At 50.4% G+C, this 18891-nt stretch overlaps 5 protein-coding genes across 5 annotated transcripts; 3 read left to right on the top strand and 2 right to left on the bottom strand.

Moving 5' to 3' along the window:
* Window positions 1–25: 25 nt before the first annotated feature.
* Window positions 26–3887, top strand: ALT_0651 (putative checkpoint protein kinase (SldA); the record flags this gene model as incomplete). Its single annotated transcript, XM_033556111.2, has 3 exons — window positions 26–1018; window positions 1131–1584; window positions 1660–3887. The coding sequence occupies 3 exons, from the start codon at window positions 26–28 to the stop codon at window positions 3885–3887; spliced, it is 3675 nt and encodes a 1224-aa protein (XP_033412002.2).
* Window positions 3888–5422: 1535 nt separating this feature from the next.
* Window positions 5423–7438, bottom strand: ALT_0650 (uncharacterized protein; the record flags this gene model as incomplete). Its single annotated transcript, XM_033556110.2, has 1 exon — window positions 5423–7438. One exon carries the CDS (start codon window positions 7436–7438, stop codon window positions 5423–5425), a length of 2016 nt encoding a protein of 671 aa, XP_033412001.2.
* A 3533-nt stretch (window positions 7439–10971) lies between these two features.
* Window positions 10972–12803, bottom strand: ALT_0649 (cytochrome P450; the record flags this gene model as incomplete). The annotated part of the gene is made up of 6 exons (XM_033556109.2): window positions 10972–11426; window positions 11480–12082; window positions 12131–12202; window positions 12261–12363; window positions 12411–12527; window positions 12579–12803. The coding sequence occupies 6 exons, from the start codon at window positions 12801–12803 to the stop codon at window positions 10972–10974; spliced, it is 1575 nt and encodes a 524-aa protein (XP_033412000.2).
* Window positions 12804–16345: 3542 nt separating this feature from the next.
* Window positions 16346–17304, top strand: ALT_0648 (putative pyroglutamyl peptidase type I; the record flags this gene model as incomplete). Its single annotated transcript, XM_033556107.2, has 2 exons — window positions 16346–16456; window positions 16537–17304. The coding sequence occupies 2 exons, from the start codon at window positions 16346–16348 to the stop codon at window positions 17302–17304; spliced, it is 879 nt and encodes a 292-aa protein (XP_033411998.2).
* Window positions 17305–17770: 466 nt separating this feature from the next.
* ALT_0647 (MOSC domain-containing protein) lies at window positions 17771–18814 on the top strand (the record flags this gene model as incomplete). The annotated part of the gene is made up of 1 exon (XM_033556106.2): window positions 17771–18814. One exon carries the CDS (start codon window positions 17771–17773, stop codon window positions 18812–18814), a length of 1044 nt encoding a protein of 347 aa, XP_033411997.2.
* Between the last annotated feature and the right edge of the window lie 77 nt (window positions 18815–18891).

Genomic DNA, 18891 nt, shown 5'->3' with positions numbered 1-18891 from the left:
GCACGCTTGTTTATCTGTCGCCGCCATGGCGGCCTCCGAGGATCTCATCAATTTTGATATCATCGAGAATCAGAAGGAGAACATTCAATCATTACCAGGGGGACGCTCAGCCAAAGAGCTTGCTCGCATCTTCTCACCCAGAGATCCTAGTGACAAACTCGCGGCTCCATCACCAAACGAAACCAGGACTTTGAATGATGCCATTCGACAGGAGTATGAGGCAGAACTGCAGGCTATTGACGACTCAGACGACCCGCTTGATATATATGACCGCTACGTGAAATGGACACTGAACGCATACCCTTCTGCACAAGCGACCGCCGAGTCCGGTCTTCTTCCTCTACTCGAACGCGCCGTCAGGGCATTCCTCTCCTCAACTCACTACAAGAATGATCCCCGCTATCTGCGGCTATGGCTTCACTATATCAGGCTCTTTTCAGACTCTCCGCGCGAGACTTTTGCGTTTCTGGCGCGTCACCATATCGGTGAAGGACTAGCTCTTTTTTATGAAGAGTTCGCCGCTTGGCTCGAAGGCGCAGGACGCTGGACTCAAGCTGAGGAAGTGTATAGACTGGGAGTTGACCGCGAAGCTCGACCAACTGAACGATTGATCCGCAAATACAGCGAGTTCCAGAAGCGGTACGAGCAACGCACGCAGGATAATGGACCATCATCACCCGCTTTACCCGCGGTGCGACCTGCACTGGCTGCCAAGGTTGATCCATTTTCTCTGTCTGCAGCCCCGGCTGCCGATACGCAAGCTCAAAGACCCGCTCCTGCCGCTGCGGCTGCCCCGCGGACGAAGTCTGGGAAGCCCAAGATGGCTATTTTTTCGGACGCCGACTCGGCAGTAAGCCAGCCCGCTGTATCAGGACAGACCAAGGGATGGGATAGCATTGGGTCGATGCACGAGAGACGTAAGGAGAACAGTGTGGAGGCGAAGCCGTGGGCCGGGGAGACCTTGAAGGCAGGAAAGAAGGCTGCTCCGAAGGAGAAGATGCCGATCTTCAGGGATGAGGTGAGTTCATGTTCACTGTTTTGTCACCCTTTCTTGAAATTCCATATATTTACGATCACAGGACTAATTGGTGGCATGTACCGTATCTCGGTTTACGTTTTCATGTATTCAGTCAAATCCAAATCTATCTGTCACAGAAACGATGCAAGCAAAACAAGTTCCAGATCATCATGTAAGGGAAGCGGTAAATCCTCGAACCGGACGACGAGAGCGTGTCTTTGTCAATCTTGAAGCAGTATATCCTGATTATAGGAACCCGACCAAAGAGGTCAGCTTTGAAGAACTTCGGGCCATGCACCGTGGATGGATGGATAAAGACTGGCGCTCGCACAAAGCACCTTTTAAGGAGTTATCCGGCAATGTTGCTGGTGCAGAGCAACCGGTGGGAAATGTGATTGAGCAAAGCCCGGATCAGGAACTGTCAGAGCAGTTTAGTCAAAAGTTGAAAGTGAAAGACACAGGCTCACAAGGGACGCAGCGGGCGATTGAAGTTGGATTGAATGAGAGCAAAGCTGGCAAAGCACGGAAAATAAAACTACGCGAAGTCAAAGGCGAGACACAAACAAGTAAGCAACGTCTCCTGGCTTCATTCTCGTTCCCTCAATTTTGAATTCCTCACTAACCATTGGCGAACTGTCCAGTCAAAATGAAGTTCGACTCTCCGACAGGAGGCAAGATTCGGCGCAAGAGCACGGCTGAGCCGACAATGACAATCCATACTCGCGCTGCTACCGACGAGATCTACAGTATCTTCAACCAGCCACTCAAAGCAGAGACAGAGAATGTAGCAGATAGTAGTGACTTTGAGGATGACGACTACACGAGTGCTGGTGAGAGCACATGCACTGGTCGCATCTCCGTCACTTCCAGTGACTTCTGCGACGACGAGACCACTACTTTCCACAGATCTGAGGATGAAGCTGAGGAGGACTTTGAAGACCAGACGCAGGCTGAGAGTGTTGTTGACGGTGAATGGACTCAGTTCTCCACTAAAGAGGGCCCAACGCATTCACTGGGAGTGGATCCCATCTCACCCCATGAGAACACATTGGACGCTGAAGAGACAAGCAGGAGAGAAAGGTTCGTGCCTGAGATGCCAGAGGACTATAATCCACCTTATGGTCCGTATCGAGATCCAGCCGTAGTCGCACAAAATCGTCTACCTTTTATGACACCGATCGTGGAGCAAACCGAGCACTCTCTCCCTTCGATGACAGCAGCTCGAAACACACTGTACAACACCAAAACACCATCCAAACCGCAGATGGGAAACCTCTTTACCACTCCGCTGATTGGTGCAACACCGCAGCAAACCGAGAATCTCACTGTGTTCTCTGAGGATGTCGCGATGAGTCCAACGGTGAAGAAAGCTCGATCCGGCCTTAAGATACTGTCGCCCTTGAAGGAACAACAACAACATCGGGTTATTATCGACGATGCCCAGTGTAATCCCACAGACAAGAGCATTCGCAACACCATTCTTCACGCCGTGGATCCGCCGCTTGCATCCTACCCTGGGTACCATGGTCACCCTGAAGTGGAAAGCCACTATGCGTCTGCGATCCAGAAGTTTGTCAAAACGCATGTCAAGCGTCCTCGAAGCGGTGACGAAGCGTCCTTTGATGTGCCAATTCTCGAACTACCCGGAGCACAGAGATGTTATATCATCAGGCGAGAACTTGGAGCCGGAGCTTATGCGCCAGTGTACCTTGCGGAAAGCGTCGATAGCCTCGAGAACTGCCCGTCCTCCGATTCGGAAACCGAACCCGCAGACGATGGCAGTCGAGATTCCCAATTTACGAACGGAAGAAAAGTGATAGCCCGCAGTAACTCCCGTTATGGCTTCGAGGCGGTCAAACTGGAAGTCGGGCCTCCGAACGCATGGGAGTTCTACATGATTCGCATCGCTCACGATCGCATAAGCCAATTACCAGAGCTATCTCGTGTGACTGATAGTATCATCCGCGCCCACGAGCTTCACGTGTACAAAGGGGAAAGCATTCTCGTGGAAGATTACCGCGGGCAGGGAACACTCTTGGATCTGGTCAATCATATGCGTAACGAGTCAATCAAGGCCAATGGCACTGGAGAAGGTGGTCTGGACGAGGCTCTTGCCATGTTCTTCACTGTGGAACTATTCCGGACCGTTGAGGCCCTTCATTCGTGCGGCATCCTGCACGGCGATATCAAAGCCGACAACTGTCTCATTCGCTTCGACGACAAGGCCACTGCACCCTCTCTGATCGGCTTGGAAGAAGAGATCACCGATCCCCGCGAGATCTACTACTCCCCCCGCGGTCTGTGCGGCTGGCGCAACAAGGGCCTGTCGCTCATCGATTTCGGTCGCGGTATAGACATGCGAGCATTCCAGCCTTCAGTCCAGTTTATTGCCGACTGGGAGACCGGCGAACACGAATGCAATGAGATCCGCGAGATGCGGCCCTGGACGCACCAGATCGATCTGTACGGCCTCGCAGGAACCGTGCACGTCATGCTTTTCGGCAAATACATTGAATCAACTCCGGTCCGGAAAAGCGAAGGCGGCTCGGCGTCCGTGCGGACGTACCGCATCCGCGAGTCGCTGAAACGGTACTGGGACCGCGAGATCTGGACCGACGTTTTCGACCTCCTACTCAACCCATGTACCGAGCGCTGGGCACGCATGGAACTCGACGCCGCGGGCCCTGATCGGGACCTCCTCAACGCTGAGAACCAGCCGATCCTCCCTGTCACTCATTCCATGCGCTATGTGCGGGAGAAGATGGAAACTTGGCTGCTCGCTAACGCCGAGAAGAAAGGCCTTGGTCTTCAGATTCGGAAGCTGGAGGCTGTTTTTGCCGAAAAGAAGAAGAGATTGGAACGGAGCTAAGCTGCCTTGTTGTTTTCGTTGATTGATTGATACCTCCTCTAGCTCCTATTGTAATGATGGTTATGATCTTGCATCTTATACCCTGTTGCCTTTCTTTGCCTTTGTTTCTCCTCTCCGGCAGCGTTGGCGTTGGATCTCAGATTCCGGTTAATTCCTGATCATACTTTACTTCTACTCTACCTATTTCGCAAAATGGATTGTTCATAGTCATGCCTACGTCTAAGCAATTCTTCCGAGTAGAAAGTAAATGGATGGCTTGATTAAATCGCAGACATTGGCACTTGCTGTCGAAGTCTGATATCTGAATCTAACGCAAGCAATAAGCCTAGGCTACGATTGAGCGCTACCAGTCAAATCAAATGAATCGAATTCATAATCTGATGAAAGATCGAAGAAAGAATAGAAGATGAAAAGAGCATAAAATGAAAATGCATAGATGCATATGCAACTAAATAGCTAGGCAGCAACGAAGCCACGAAGCAAAGTAAGAAACTGAATGAATTGAACGAGATCAAGTGCGTTGAAACGCTGCAACGGCAGAACAGGAACGAACACGCTTGCTTGCTTGCTGTGCTTGCTTGAATTGAATCGTGTCATCTATGAGGTGAGGTGGGTCGTTTCAGTCAATAAGTCCATTGCGGGTCGTCCGTATCATTTCATCAAGCATGTCTGTGTCTGAGATGAGAGGGTAGATATGTGAAGAAGCTCGGGTGATGTGGCCCATAGAATTGAAGATTGGTGGCATGATCGAGACGAATGTCTTGCGTGTTTTATGATGTGAAATCGGCGAAAACAGAGAAGAGTGAAGAAAGGAAAGTTAAAGATAGTGGAGGGTCTATTTCCCGGTTGATCTTTTTTTCGTGGATTTTTGTGGTTTTCTTGATGGAATTCAAGGACTGACGAAGAGTCGGTAGAGAGTAGGAAATGAAATTTGTGCAATGAATGTCGTGCTTGACGTAAAGGGCCATGGCATCTTCAGAATTTTGTCCAGTCTATCAGGAGCGTAGTGGCATGTCGTGTGCCACCCATGCTCAATCTGATCCAAAGCGGCTACCTCGGTCATGCAGGGAGTAACGAAGATAATCAACGAATCAGAGATATAGAAAAATGGAAAAGACAATCCTGCTGTGTTCGGAATGTCGGTAGGAGAAAGTCAAGGCAATGTCCCTGTGACTTGAAAATCATCGTACAGAGGTTCGCAATATGACATGTTGTCCGACCTGCGCAAATCCAATGTGGATGTCCATGTGTGTTTCTTTTGGGGGTGTGCGTTTTTCATTTTTTTCGTCAAAAGGCGTTTTCGATTTTATCGTCTCGTTTCTATCAGAATGGAGAAAAACCAGACTCGAACTGGTTTATAAGTCATTTTGTCATCAAGATCGTCAGTACCATTTCTGTCGTTATACTCCTGATCACTGTTTGTCAGGGCCAAAGTCGTCCAGGGCATTAGTACATTGGGATCGAATTCCAGGTCGATTCCAAGATGAAAGAGGATCGCGGTGCCGACACTGCCATCAGTGACTCGTCAAAGGTGGTTAGCATTGTCGCCTCGAGTAGGACATATTCAAGATCTGTCTGCGGATTCTTTCCGCATCGGATATGCCCTTCTCAGTCGGGTCATACGGCTGTGCACCGGTCATGTTCTGTTGGTCCTTGGATGGAGCACCTCGGTTGACGGGTCTGATTTGGGGCAAAAGTCCGCTCGCAAAAGGGTCAGACAAAGAGGGGACGTGCCTGATTCGGCGTCCCTCGTGGCGTTTCGATGCATCCACCTTGAAAGGAGAGCCGAGGCGCTTGAGGTTCTCCCCGCTCAAGTCCAACAGAGGGTTGGGCAGGGCTTTCTCAACAGATGTCGTTTCCTCGTTTCGGGACGCAGACGAGGGTGGAGAGAAGAACTGGTCCAGGTTTTGAGGAGTGATGGAGCTTGTTGTTGCTCCACGACTTCGGATCCGCAGGCGACGATTACCAATGTCACTCAACTTGCCGTCCCGGATCAGAGTCTCCAGTTGGTCCTCGGTCTCGTGATCTGACGACACTTCAGCAGGTCGTGGCACAGAATATACGATGTTGCTGTCGTCGGTAGCTGGTAAGACTTCCGTGCGTGGAGGAGAGCACAACCGGGACCCGGTCACGTGTATTGTCTCTCGCCTGGTCCTGGGTGTATGCCTGGAAGTTCTCTTTCTTGAATTGGTCGGGCCCCAGGTGTGGTATGTAAATGGAGACCCAAGGCGCGGGGTAGACCCCGGATGTTCTGCATGGAGCTGTGTTGTTTTCGCAAGCGGTCTTGCACAACTGGTCTGTGGCGCGCAAGGCACTGCTTGACTTGGCGGCCAGTCGTACGCTGTAGTTTGCGGAGAATGGTGCTCGGCTGCAAGCTGTGAAAGAGGTCCAGGCACAGAGCTAGAGACCAGGGAAACACCCAGATCACGGGTGGCATAAGTAGTTGAGCTGTTTCCAGGGCTGTCTAGAGGGTGCTCCTCGTGCGAAGGCCGCGAGAACAAATCCAGGAACGGAGTGGGGCTGCGGGACTGCATGAGCCTCTGGTAATGAGGCGCGATTGAAAATTTGCGCTTGCAAAGAAGCTTCAGACGACGCCTAGTCGAGGCTTCAGTCTTGGGCCAGGTAGTCTTTGGAGATTCTGTCCGTGGTGTTGGTGTCGTTTCGCCGCTCTGTGGTTGTTGCGGTTGGTGTATGGAGGATGTGAAAGGTCGTGCAAGCCTGTATCGCTTCCGTTCCCACGATCTCTTGGCCTCTCTAGCAACCCGGTGTGTAACACCGAGCGGGGGAATACTACCAGGTGTCATTTTGAAAGGGGTGATGGTCGGATCTTGTATGTATAGCTGATAAGTATTCCAGAGGTGGTTGTCCATATCCAAAGTCCACCGTTCTCTCTTGGGAAAGCCGCGATTCGTTCTCTTGTGGTTCGCCGTAGGCACGGATGGCTTTTCCGCCATCTGCTTCGGCGGAATCTCGAGATAGAAGAAGGGATCATAACTGTCACTTTCTGCGCTGGTGCAACTTCCACCCACGGAACGCCGCGAAGATAAAGTCTCACATGAGGAAATTGAGGAGTCAGATGCCTGGGAACAGGCAGACCCAGGGCGCTGCAGCGACTGCCCAATAGCTTGAGAGTCCCACGAAGACCATCCGTCGTTGGGTTCAGAGGGACTGCCGCGGATCTGGGCCGGGGGTGTCTTCAGGGCCATTCGGTCACGAGGAGGCGCCAGGAAGCGATCATCTTTGGCAATGGATCCAGGGTATGACTGAGCTATAGAAGCGTCATGCGACGGAGGTAACTCAATAGAAGGCAGTGGGATGTCCGAGGGGTTGGCGGTAAGCGTGGTGCGATCGTACTCTGCCTGCGCGAAGAGGTCGGTCCCCGAGCGAATGCGCGATCTTCGTAAGCGGCAACTCGAATGGCGGGGAGGTGGAGGTGGTCCGTCCACATGAATGGATGCACGTTCAGGCGTCCGAGGCTCTTCGGTGCCTGCGGAATAGAAGGTGAAGTTCTTCGGCAAGGTGCGCGACAGCCCATGCTGTCGGTAAGCCATGGCGTGGGTGTCGGGGTCGCTTTGCAGTACGACCAATAGAATAGAACAACGATTGTCGTTTGTATTCTCTTTTATTTCTGGTCGGTACCCCTAAGCGAATATCATTGCGCTTGCGCGAATGCGTTATCAAGTCTTTCTGAGTGTCGGACCGCAGGCGCGGGCTTCGGAATCGTCGCAGACTGCTTCTCACTCTCAATTGCTGCGCGATACTATTCCGAGGAACAGTAAATCTAGCAGAAGCGCAAATACAATCGGAGTCGAATGTGAGATCCGTTTCGATCAATTGTTGAACGTCTTCGGTCAACAGTGGGCGGTACAGGAGGGGTTCGTAAGTCGTTAGGCAAAGCAACAGAACAAAAAAAAAAAAAGGAGATGAAGCTCGTCAAGGTGTGAGTGGTCGGTGTAAGGAAAAGCGATCGAATTTGTGTGCAAGGGTTAAGCTGATGCGATAATGCGCACGAGAAGTTGGTTGCGACTCAAGCTCGTTGGAGTAGCAGCTGTGGTAGCAATGGCGGTAGTAGTAGTATCACATCGAACGGTTCCCGCGGTCCATTGGGCATTTGGCACGTAATGGAGAGCGAAGTCGTCATTTACACCCGAAAGGGGACACACAAAAACGCCAGACCAACACAAAAGAAAAGCAAGGAAAAGGAAAGGTACGAAGAGATGGGAATGATGCGAGCAATGTGCTCGCAGGTAGAATCAGCAGTAGGGGGTTGCAGGAAAGAAGAGTGAGGGAGAGAATCGGAGAGAGAGTAGTAGTAGGCGAGGGCTGGTAAGCGGTAATAATACCAAACGTCGCAGTATCCCCCTAAGGCACCGCAGTACAAAGTAGAGAGGACTAACAGCGGTACCTAAGGTATGTACCTAAGCTAGCTTAGGGGAAACGCAAGCGACGCCTCAGGTTCACAGTGGTTAGGTGCAGGCCAGGGCCTCAGCAGTAGTGGTTCCACTCTTGCAAAATCAATCAATCAATCGCTCGGGATACACTTAAGAAATAATGAACACGTCAAGGATAATGCTCCTAAAAGATGAATTGATGATCTTGAAGATCAGAGAGAAAGATGTTTTCTGCTGTTGTTCTGCTGTTCTATCTATCTATGTGGTGTCAGGTATGCGGCACCATAACATGATCCTCAGACATCATCAACAACATCATCCTGCCTTCTCTGGAATGCTGAGAATCGTCTCGTGATTGGTGTTTTGCAGTTGATGTCTCGACTTCATGTTCATATGATTTCTATTTATCGTATCTCCTTGATTCTGTCTTGCAAACGTGGTATGTTCTGACTCTTCTACGCTAGAAGACTGACTTGTACTATCCGTAGTTCTCCATAGTTCTACCGGAATGGAGACATTTAAAAACAGTCATTGGACTGTCTTATATCCGAAAGATCAGTCGGTCAGCATTTCAGATCCGCCTCACCGCACCCGACGATGCTCTATGGACGGTCAGAGGGCCGAAAATCTGAGAAATTACCCCTGCTCGACAAATGGCGGTCGTCCTGATGGAGTATTTTTCCCACTAAGCCAGTCGAATTGCTCCTAAGTTTGCTAATTCTGGTGTGATGGCTTGGTCCTCCTGTGACTTTTGGACCCCGCGAAGACTGCAATCACTATTTGCTGATTCATTTACTGCTTTAACTGCAAGGGTGCCACTATTAATATTAGGACGCACGCGGGATGCGGGTGAATCATCAACGTCTTTCAACCATATGACCTTGAGAGCCGACTGAAAACATGGATCGGTACACCAACCCAACTGATGACCTTAACTCTTGTACTCCGTGCAGAACGGTATCCAATTGAGCGGTCTAGAGAGGTATTCCAGCCCAGATCACTAATGAAGTGAAAATCCGGTGGCTGGGAGAGACCTCCGGCTCATACCGCCAGGCCCAAGATCCCAAGGAAAAAGACAGTCTCAACCTTCCCGATTCAAGCCCTTCTAGCGCTGGGTTCGTTTCAAACTTTCAGAAAATTCGAAAGTTAGACTCCAGTCTCCTGCAGAAGCGGTTTCTCCACCACCAGACGGACGAACCACGACGTGAACACGGGCTGAACGTGCATTAGTCACTAACTGCCAGACTCCCACGTACTTACAGCGACGGAGACAGAAACGTGACTAGCCGCCTCACAAGCAAGGTAGCAATCTTACTTCCTTTTCTACCCTGCAGTCATCAGTATTTTTTGGCAAGGAGTATACGATGGTCAACTGAAGTCGAAATAAACTACCACAAAGAGCAGAGCTTCATTGATGCGGACAATCAACAAAGAATTGCAGTAGTCTTTGTTCACATTGCCTCTCTGCGGGAGGACCTTTGAGACTATCACTATGACTCGCTTATCGGACGGCTCAGACCAACGCGTCAAGGAGGGGTAAATAACGCGTCTGGACGCGTCTACTACGCGTATCCGCGCGCGTCGTAAATTACGGTATGATTCACTGTCGATGGTGTCCACAGTAGTAAAAAAGAAAAGAGCAACTCATCAATCTGGACATCAAAGCATTTGCTACTCCCCATAGTCAATACCGAGAAGTGGGTTTCTTTTTAGTTCCTGGTCGTGATTCGTGGAGGCTGGAGCTGCAGACAGACTACAAAGATTCCATTCTATATCTGGAACATAGAACCCCATACGGAGTACGGAGACTCCGTACTTGGCCTGAATCATGGACATGGGCCAGCCAGAGCTTGAGCTAGAGCTACACTAGATCCTGAATCTGATATCTTTGTTCCCTCCTTGGCTTATTTTAAGGATCTCGGGAGTCGGAAAGACCCAGCTCTGATCTGCTGAACCTGAGATCCGTGCTCTATATTTCCATGGAACGAGCTGCTCGGGACAAACCTAGACTTTCACTAGGGCTACGCATCAGGGTCCATGACTGTAGCATATTGGAGATGAATGGTAGTACTGTAGTTGACATCAACCATCAACATCAACCTTGTTTTTGTTTACTATGGAGAAAAGATTCATTTACCTGCATGATCCTGCTATTCCCTTGCGTCCACCATTGGCGACTGACTGCATACGCGCATGTACCTCGGCATCGAGTCATGCTGACTGCTGACGTGCTGTAGCACGAAGCTGCAGTGATTCAGGTCGCGCATGAAATCATGGATATGGGCTCAATTGAGTTTGGGATTTTACTTTTATCCGGTTGATAATGGTATCCAGCTGAGTAGGAACGAAACAGCAGTCGATCACAGAGTGATCAGAAGTTATGTTGATTTGGAGTGGACGAATTGAACGTGCTACTGCGTGGGTAGTAAAGAATGCTTTCCTTGCTACGTGCGTCTGTTGAGAATCGAATCCTTACATGAGATGATGTGTTGTGGTCTCTGCCGAGTCATGAAAACAGGTTCAGCTGCAGTTTCCAAGGCCAACAGAAAGAACAGTGAGAGTGGTATGTCGTCGTACGTGGCTTATGTACAGCTAGTAGGTAGGACATGATATAAGACAAGATATGTGCGTGTTGCCATACCTCGTACGGGAGTACCATACATATGGTTCTGCCATGCTCTCCACTAGACTGACTAACAATCCGTTGGCAACTCTCCCAGCTTCGATAGATCGATCTCCGGTGTTCGTGCCTTGTAAAGCAGCTTCACAGTCGGGTCGCAGATGATCTCGGTGCCGTGCATGAACGGCTGGGGACGGCCGCGGTCCTCTGCGAACTTCCAGTCGTATTTCAACAGCAGATGGATCAGGAGGATTTTGACCTCGTTCGCGGCGAAGAAGCGTCCGGGACACGCGTGCAGGCCGTGTCCAAAGGCAAAATGCTCGTTGCTCGTCGTGACGAACTGGTACCGGTGCTCATTGCCGGGCACTTTGCGTTTGTTGTAGAAGCGGTAGCCGTCGAAGGTGTCCGCGTGGGGGTAGATGGATTCATCTTTCATGGTGTGGGCGGAGATGGTGAGCATTGCTCCCTTGGGAATAAAGGTGCCATCGGACAGAGTGATGTCTGCCATTGCGTAACGCTGGAGGGAGGCTGGAAGAGTCAGCGCTATGGGCCCAGGAGCTCCTCAGGTAGCAATCACTTACCAATGCTGACAGGGTTCAGCCGCTGGGTCTCCTTCATAAAGCTATCCATCAGCTTCAGCTTGGTAAGGCTGGTCTTCTTCAGATATCCGTCCTCCTTCACGACGGCAACAATCTCGTCCCGGAGGGGTTGGATGTATTCCTGGTAGGCTATCAAGTCGTACATGACGTTCGTCAACAGGTTAGAAGTGGTGTGGATCGCTGCCAGAGAGAGACCGATCTGGCTTTTCGTCATGTCATAAGGGCGGCCGGCAGCAACTTCTCTGAACCAGTCGAGGGCATCGTCGGTCTTTGCAGGATTCTCTTCCGGGAGCTTGCCTTGTCGGATCAATTCTCGTTTTTCAACCTCCTCCTGCACGATCTTCTTCGCGACGCTAATGTGCTTCCGGACTCTTCGCGTTGACGGCAGGAACCAGTGCACCAGCGATTGCGTAATCGAGGGCCAGAGTCTGAGATCGCGCGCAGCGACGAATGTGTCGATAGTGTAGTTGACGGACACATGCAGCCATTCCTTGTCACGGCAGACCTTCTCACCCATAAATACAAGGGACGACAATCGGGCAACTACGTATGGAATCTCCTGAGCGAAGACCAGGGATTGCCATTCTGTTGTCATGTCAGAAAGGGCAAAATGTGCCTACGGGAAGGACAAACCATCAGATTTCGGAGGCAATGTCTCCTTGAGCACAGCCGCGGACTCTCTGGAAAGAGGGATGGTAAGGCTACCTGCACAGTCGGTCAGTGAGTAAGAGGCACCTCTGCACCACACACCAACGTCACATACCAAGCGTATGAGTTAGCTTTTTGTTGATGACATCCAAGGCGATGTTTTCCTTGTCCAGTCCTTCAAAAGGCTCGAATCCGGGAATCTTGGCGCCAAAAAAGGCCTGCATTGTCAGCACAACTTCACTTTTTGGCTGCGTTAGACTCTCACCTTCTTATTAGCTTCGTCGAAGGACAGACGCGGATGGCTCTTGATCTCATCCAGGTACCGCGGGTGCAGGACGATCATGGGAGAGTGAGAGAACATCATTTGGAAGACAGTCCTGCCCTAACGCAATGTTAGCTCCTCGCACCTATGGAGCACGACACAAGCTCATACCTGACTGAAGCCCTGCGCAAAGAGGTCTTTCGCGGACGCCACGAAGCGCTCTTTGGCTTTGCTGTTGGTGATTTCCCATCTGCTCCTCCCAACAAGGGGTATATTCCGGTAGGGAAAGCCATCCACAAGCTCCCGATAAAAGTTCGACACAACCACCAAAAGCAAGGACACAGCGATGCCTTGGAGAAAGTATGGGCTTTGGAGCAACTCGGAGATCAATGCCATGTTGATTGTTGATTGCTTTTTGGGATCAGTGTTGCAGCAGGAAAGGAGAAAAGAAAATGACCACGCCACTACAGTGGTGAGGTATATATGAAACCCCGCTGCCTTCACAGACCTATATAGGCCCTATACAAAGCAGAGTTGCCTCTACTTGGATGCACGGGTATCTGTAGTTCCGTGCGGGGACTCATTCACAGAATACGTCGGATACGACATCAGCCTTTAACCGTTGCACTGGCCTGTCTGTGGCGAGATCATTGCATCGCCTCAGCTTCCGTCTCATCGTTAATATCCGGCAGGTCAGTTCTACAATTCAGAGATATATGCGAGCATGACACTAGGGAAATCCCCGCGGTGTCCGCGCACGAGTTCAATCTGGACGTTTATCCCAATAGGGAAATTCGCTGCTTTAGCTGCAGATGGGTTACTTGATCGCGGCATTCAAGGTGGGCCGCGACGTTCAGTCCAAAAGCCATTCTGCCCAATCGTCAGGCAGATGTGGTCCATGGAGACGGGTACCGAAAGGTTCCTATACTCGTTGGCTCGAGGAGGAGGAATCAGCAACCCGTAATTGGCTGAAGTTATCCTCTGGTTGTCGATCTGACGTTAAGCGAAGTAACAGCTGTCCTATACGCAATACGACAACCCGCCTTGGTCTCATAAGTCCGGTTTCAGATTGACAGAATCAAGTGCAGACAGGTGTAGGTGATGGACTAGGACTTTGATGAGCGTTTACCCTTTCGAGACTCGCTTCGAACGTGACCGCTGGCAACTGGCAAGATAACTAGGGTTATTGCAGCCCCCAGCGCTGGATCGGACGGTCGGACCTATGTCTCAGCAGATAGATATCTCGTGATCTCACTTTTGCTGTGGCTTGAGGTTAGACCCATGGCCTCGCCTCTTAGGATACAACAATTTTGTAAAGGGGTATGCCTATAGCTTATATCTATCGTTATCCCCAAACTCGATGAACGAACAGATCCCCCTTCATCTCATTTCTTTCTCTGCTCTTAGATAGCTCTATATATTATCATATTCTCTTTTATCCTTCTATGTTAAGTCCCCTCTTTACAGCCACTATATTGTCTCACACTAGCTCTACTATCGTAGTACTGCGAATCCTTATGCGCAGCCGATGTATGGCAGGTCTCTCCATACATTCATCCCCGGAGGCTGGGAAGGAGCCTTAGAATCAATGAGGATTCATTGACTTCACTGACTGATACATAGCCTATCATACTGCTGAGTATACATGTTGTACTATCCTTGCTGAGACTTGCATAACAGCACCTAGGTTCTAGATACAAATAAGCCCTGCTGCCCTACTGCATCCTCCCGCAGATAGAGTATCATGCGACCGAAAATTATCTCTCTACCTGTTTGCGAACCTACAGTATCTCGAATCCAGGAGGCTGTGCTGTTATCCTTGGGGTGTAGATAATCGCTTCCCTATGTATATATCAACCCTGCACGGTGTTACCTGCTTAGGTGCCATCACAGCCTGTACGGTTAGGCAGGCAGGCGCTTAACTTAGGTGCTTGCGAGGGCCTTAGGATACAGGAGTAACTATCTACTTCTTCAAATCTATGTCGGTAGATTCTCCTGGTAGACCTGGCTTCCGCGTTTTATCAATTATTACTGCTACCTGAGGTGAAGCGATGCCGGCTGCTAGATAGTGTCCCCGTGTACAGTGAAGTAAACTATAGAGTGCCAAAGGTATCTCAAAAGTCATATCGGATTTCCTTGTTTTAGGTCTATATCGTCTATTCGAAAGAGGAGAGAGCAAAGCAGACTTTGTTGAATGCACTCAATCCACCGAACCCAAAAAAGACGTTAAGGTAACAATTCCTAGCTAGTAGAAATGATAGTGCAGCAGCATGTTCAACAGGCTTTACTTCCCATCTATGCCGGCACAAGCCCTTCGTCAGCGAGACAGCGCCTTGCAATACCTCGACGGTCTTCGAAACGAAAACGAAACACATCATAGGGACTTTGCTCCTGCGGCCATGGCATCACCGAAAAGGATCCTTCGGGTCAGGCTCAACGTCTGCGTTTGAGCCTGGTGTGGAGGCGGCGCTGGGAAGATGACATGTCGCTCAGCAAGAACAGGCATTCCGTTCCAGTCCAGGGTGTAGTATTCGGCCCTGTTTCAAGGCGTACAACCATGTTCCTGTTGTTGCCTTGTCCCAATTATGACCCCTAGTGAGGCCCTTTCTCCTTTGCAGTACCAGCCTCGCGTGTTCTCTTGACCATTTTTCGTTGCCGTTTTGATGCATCTACTATGTTGTATTGTGTCGATAGTAGTTGTAAGCCTTTTGCTGCATATGAGCAATTGAACTGATTCATTGCGTATCTTGTCTTCTTCTGTATTGATCTCCCAGGTAGCAGCTATACTATCCGTTTTGATACCATGGGTACCTTCAGTAACTGGATTTCTTGGTACTCTGTGGTCAAAAGGGGCCTTGTGTTGCGCGGGGTTCTGGCCCAGGGCAGTCAGAGTTTCCATTTGGAAGGCATCAATTGTTCCACATTGAATTGATCTTGTGTTGGATGGAGGTCTGGCCAATGTGTCATGTGTCCCATATTGAATGCGTCGTTGTCACCAGGTTTGGCCACTTCCTCGATATCCGCGTTGGTGGCCTTGTTGACGATGGGTAATTGGGAGTTGAGGTACTTTGAGTGACTGGTTTTCATGGCTTTCGTTCCTCTCTGTATTCGCACATACACGATTGGAACTTCGCCCATTGGTTCCATTAGTTCACAAGGAACCAGGCGGAACGACCTCTCGTTGATAGTCTCACTCTGCCGCTCGGGAATTCCGACCAGGCTTTTGGAAATTGACTGGAAGTCACTTGCTATAGGATACGAAAGTGTATAGTAGATCAGTGTGATGATAAGGTCCCTAGGATATCTGTTTTGCTGGTAAGTCCCAATTAGTCCGATTCCACAATTTGAGTGTATGAGATACTGGAGACGAGAAGAGAACATGGACTATAAAGTACAAGAAGGAGATGTAAGTTGTTTTTATTCACTCTCTTATGTCAAGTAATGTGAACGCTGATGCTCATCTCTATGACTGGATATTCACTCTTGGAAACTGCAGCTGTTAGTGAATTATCTGTATAAACAAAACAGTCATGTTAGCACCAGCACACTCGTTGCACTATAAATTAGGTATTAAGGTGTTCCATGCTCATTGCAAGAACAACCTGAGATATCAAGAATAAGAGGACCCCAGATTCAGGCCTCAGGCCAGAATATAGGACGGAAAGGTTAGTGGGGATCCCGTGACGCCAAGACCCACTTAACCCGTTTAGTAAGGTATGCGGGGTCCCCGGAAGAGAGATAAGGACAAGGACCACCTCCAAATGGTATGTACATATGACCTCGGAGAACATGTCCCCTTCTTGAGAGCCAATTTCATATATCCACGCTGCTCTAAGGGGGTTGGACTGAAGCTCTGAATGTTATTGATTACCAGAGGAATAAGATTTTAGGTGTCTTAGTTGACACATTCTGATCAGTTAGCACTATCTGTTATCATCATGGGTGACTGCGGACCAGCTGTCCCACCCATCCACACTCAACTTGCGGGGCATCCTTCACTATCTTCTGCGGACTCGGATGATATCAACGTTCTTGTCACTGGGTTTGGTGTAAGTTCGTCCGGCAGCTTCAGTTTTCCTCTCACTTTACGCTTTGTCACAAGTGCAAGCTCATACTGACTAGCCACTAGCCGTTCAAGACTAACCTCGTCAATGCCTCGTTCCTGATCGCCTCGTCCCTTCCTCCTTCGTTCACCTTTACTGTTCCCCAAAGTTCGTCCGCATCCCCAGAGGGACCCACTACGACTCATCGAGTATTCATCCATGTCCATCCGAACCCTATCCCCGTCGCTTATTCGACGGTCCAATCAACCGTCCCTTCCATAGTCGATGATTATGCCAGATCACACGGCGGTCAACGACCAGATATTGTCATCCACATGGGCATAGCAGCAACAAGACAATACTACTCCGTCGAGACAAAGGCACACCGAGACTCGTATCTTATGTCGGATATCGAAGGGCGCTCGGGTTACGAAGCTGGAGAGAGACGATGGAGAGAGCTTGACCTGCCTCCTGTGCTGCGGGCGGGCAGATCCACCGATCCCCTGTCTATCTCGGACATTGCAGAAAAGACACATGATCAAGTGGTAACTCCATCGTCGCAAGCTGTACAGTCTTCCTGGAATCCACATCCACCGGACGACAAACTCCTTAACGTATGGAAGTCATTTGCTGCGGGGGCCGACGTCCGGCTCTCAGAAGATGCGGGACGTTATCTCTGCGAATTCATCTTCTACACCAGTCTGGCGCATGCCTTTAAACAAGGCCAGGATCGGAATGTGGCATTCTTGCACGTCCCTGGTGGCCATAATGATCAAGCTATCCAGACGGGGCGAGAGGTTACCATTGCATTAATCAAGGCTCTAATCACATGCTGGGTGAACAGGACGATGTAAATGCATGGTGATACGGGATTAGTACATTCATGATTTGCATGACTTATACGCATAGCTTGGACGACTAGATGATGACCACATCTAGTTTTGGATCTAACTTAATCATTGATAGTTTACTAATATTTCTTCGGTAATCAGCCGAGGTTCACGATTACATCCATCCGAATGGTCGAGCTCACCCAACGAATGCTTAAACTATTTTTGTTCCTGCCATTACAGGACTGTGGTCCACTAGGACGAACGATAGAGCTTCGATATGATTATCAGCAATGTTAACGGCCAAGCATGCATGACCTGACTCATCGAGATGATAAGATAAAAGGCGGCATATTCCGGCAGAATTTTGTATTCCGTATTTGCTTATCAATCCGTGGACATCTAGATATCTATACGCAGCATAAGAACAGAGGTCGAACCGTGGAAGACTCGGTATCTGAATAACTGCTTGTCAACAAGGCAATTGAAGATGGACTTCTCCTCTAAAGTCCTCCCAGTAGCCGCCCTCGGGGTGCTCCTCGTGGTCCTCACCCGAAGAGTCATAAGCTGGGCAAGCACCAACAAATCCAGTCTGCTACAAGCCCTCAGACTACAAAAAGAGACCAGCAGCGAGATCGTCTCTCTACGCATCTACCCCATCAAGTCCTGCCGCGGGATTGAACTCTCCAAAACCACCCTCCGCCTACACGGCCTAGACCTCGACCGCCAATGGATGTTCGTAGACGCCAAAACCCACGAGTTCCTCACCATCCGCCAAATCCCCCAAATGACTCTGATCAACACCGCCCTCAGCGACGACGGCACCTCCCTTCTGCTGAGCATCACCGGGTCCGACGAGAAGATCCAAATCCCCGCCCGCCCAGACCCCGCCTGGCTAGCGGCCCACACGACCCTCGCCCAGGTCAAGGTCTGGGACACCCTGACAGACGGCTACCTCTACGGGCAGGCCGTCAACGCCCCGTTCACCAGGTTCCTGCAGCGCGATGTCTGTCTAGTTTACAAGGGTCCCACGCCGCGCATCCTGCAGGGCAACGGCGACCCACGCCTGCTCGGCCGGCAGCAAAGCACAAACTTCCCTGACGTGCATCCCGTGCAGATTGCCTCCGAGGCGTCCCTGACGGAGCTGAACCAGAGGTTGCGGCGGAACGGTGCGCAGCCGATTACCGTTGAGCGGTTCCGGCCGAATATCATCGTCCGGGGCACGGTGCCTTGGGCGGAGGATTCGTGGAAGACGGTCCGGATTAGTGGCTGTGGGCAAGAGCCGCTGGACTTGGACGTCGTGGCGCGCTGTGCGCGGTGCCAGGTGCCGAATGTTGATCCTGATACGGCGGAGAAGCATAAGCGGGAGCCCTGGGATACGCTGATGGCGTATCGGCGGGTGGATGAAGGGATGAAGTATAAGCCTTGTTTTGGGATGTTGAGTGCGCCGCGGAATGAGGGGGTTGTTGAGGTGGGGATGAAGCTGGAGGTGTTGGAGGAGACGACGCAGCACCGGTATATTAAAGGGTTTTGAGGTAGCAAACATTGGCTACATCCACAGATCAAGTATTTCATATATGTACTGTACACTATTGCATGAAGGTATCTAGG

Source organism: Aspergillus lentulus (assembly GCF_001445615.1).
Source record: "Aspergillus lentulus DNA, contig: Alt01, strain: IFM 54703, whole genome shotgun sequence".
Lineage (NCBI taxonomy): Eukaryota > Fungi > Ascomycota > Eurotiomycetes > Eurotiales > Aspergillaceae > Aspergillus > Aspergillus lentulus.
Note: the sequence above shows the minus strand (reverse complement) of the source record. Positions and strands in the feature narration are given on the sequence as shown.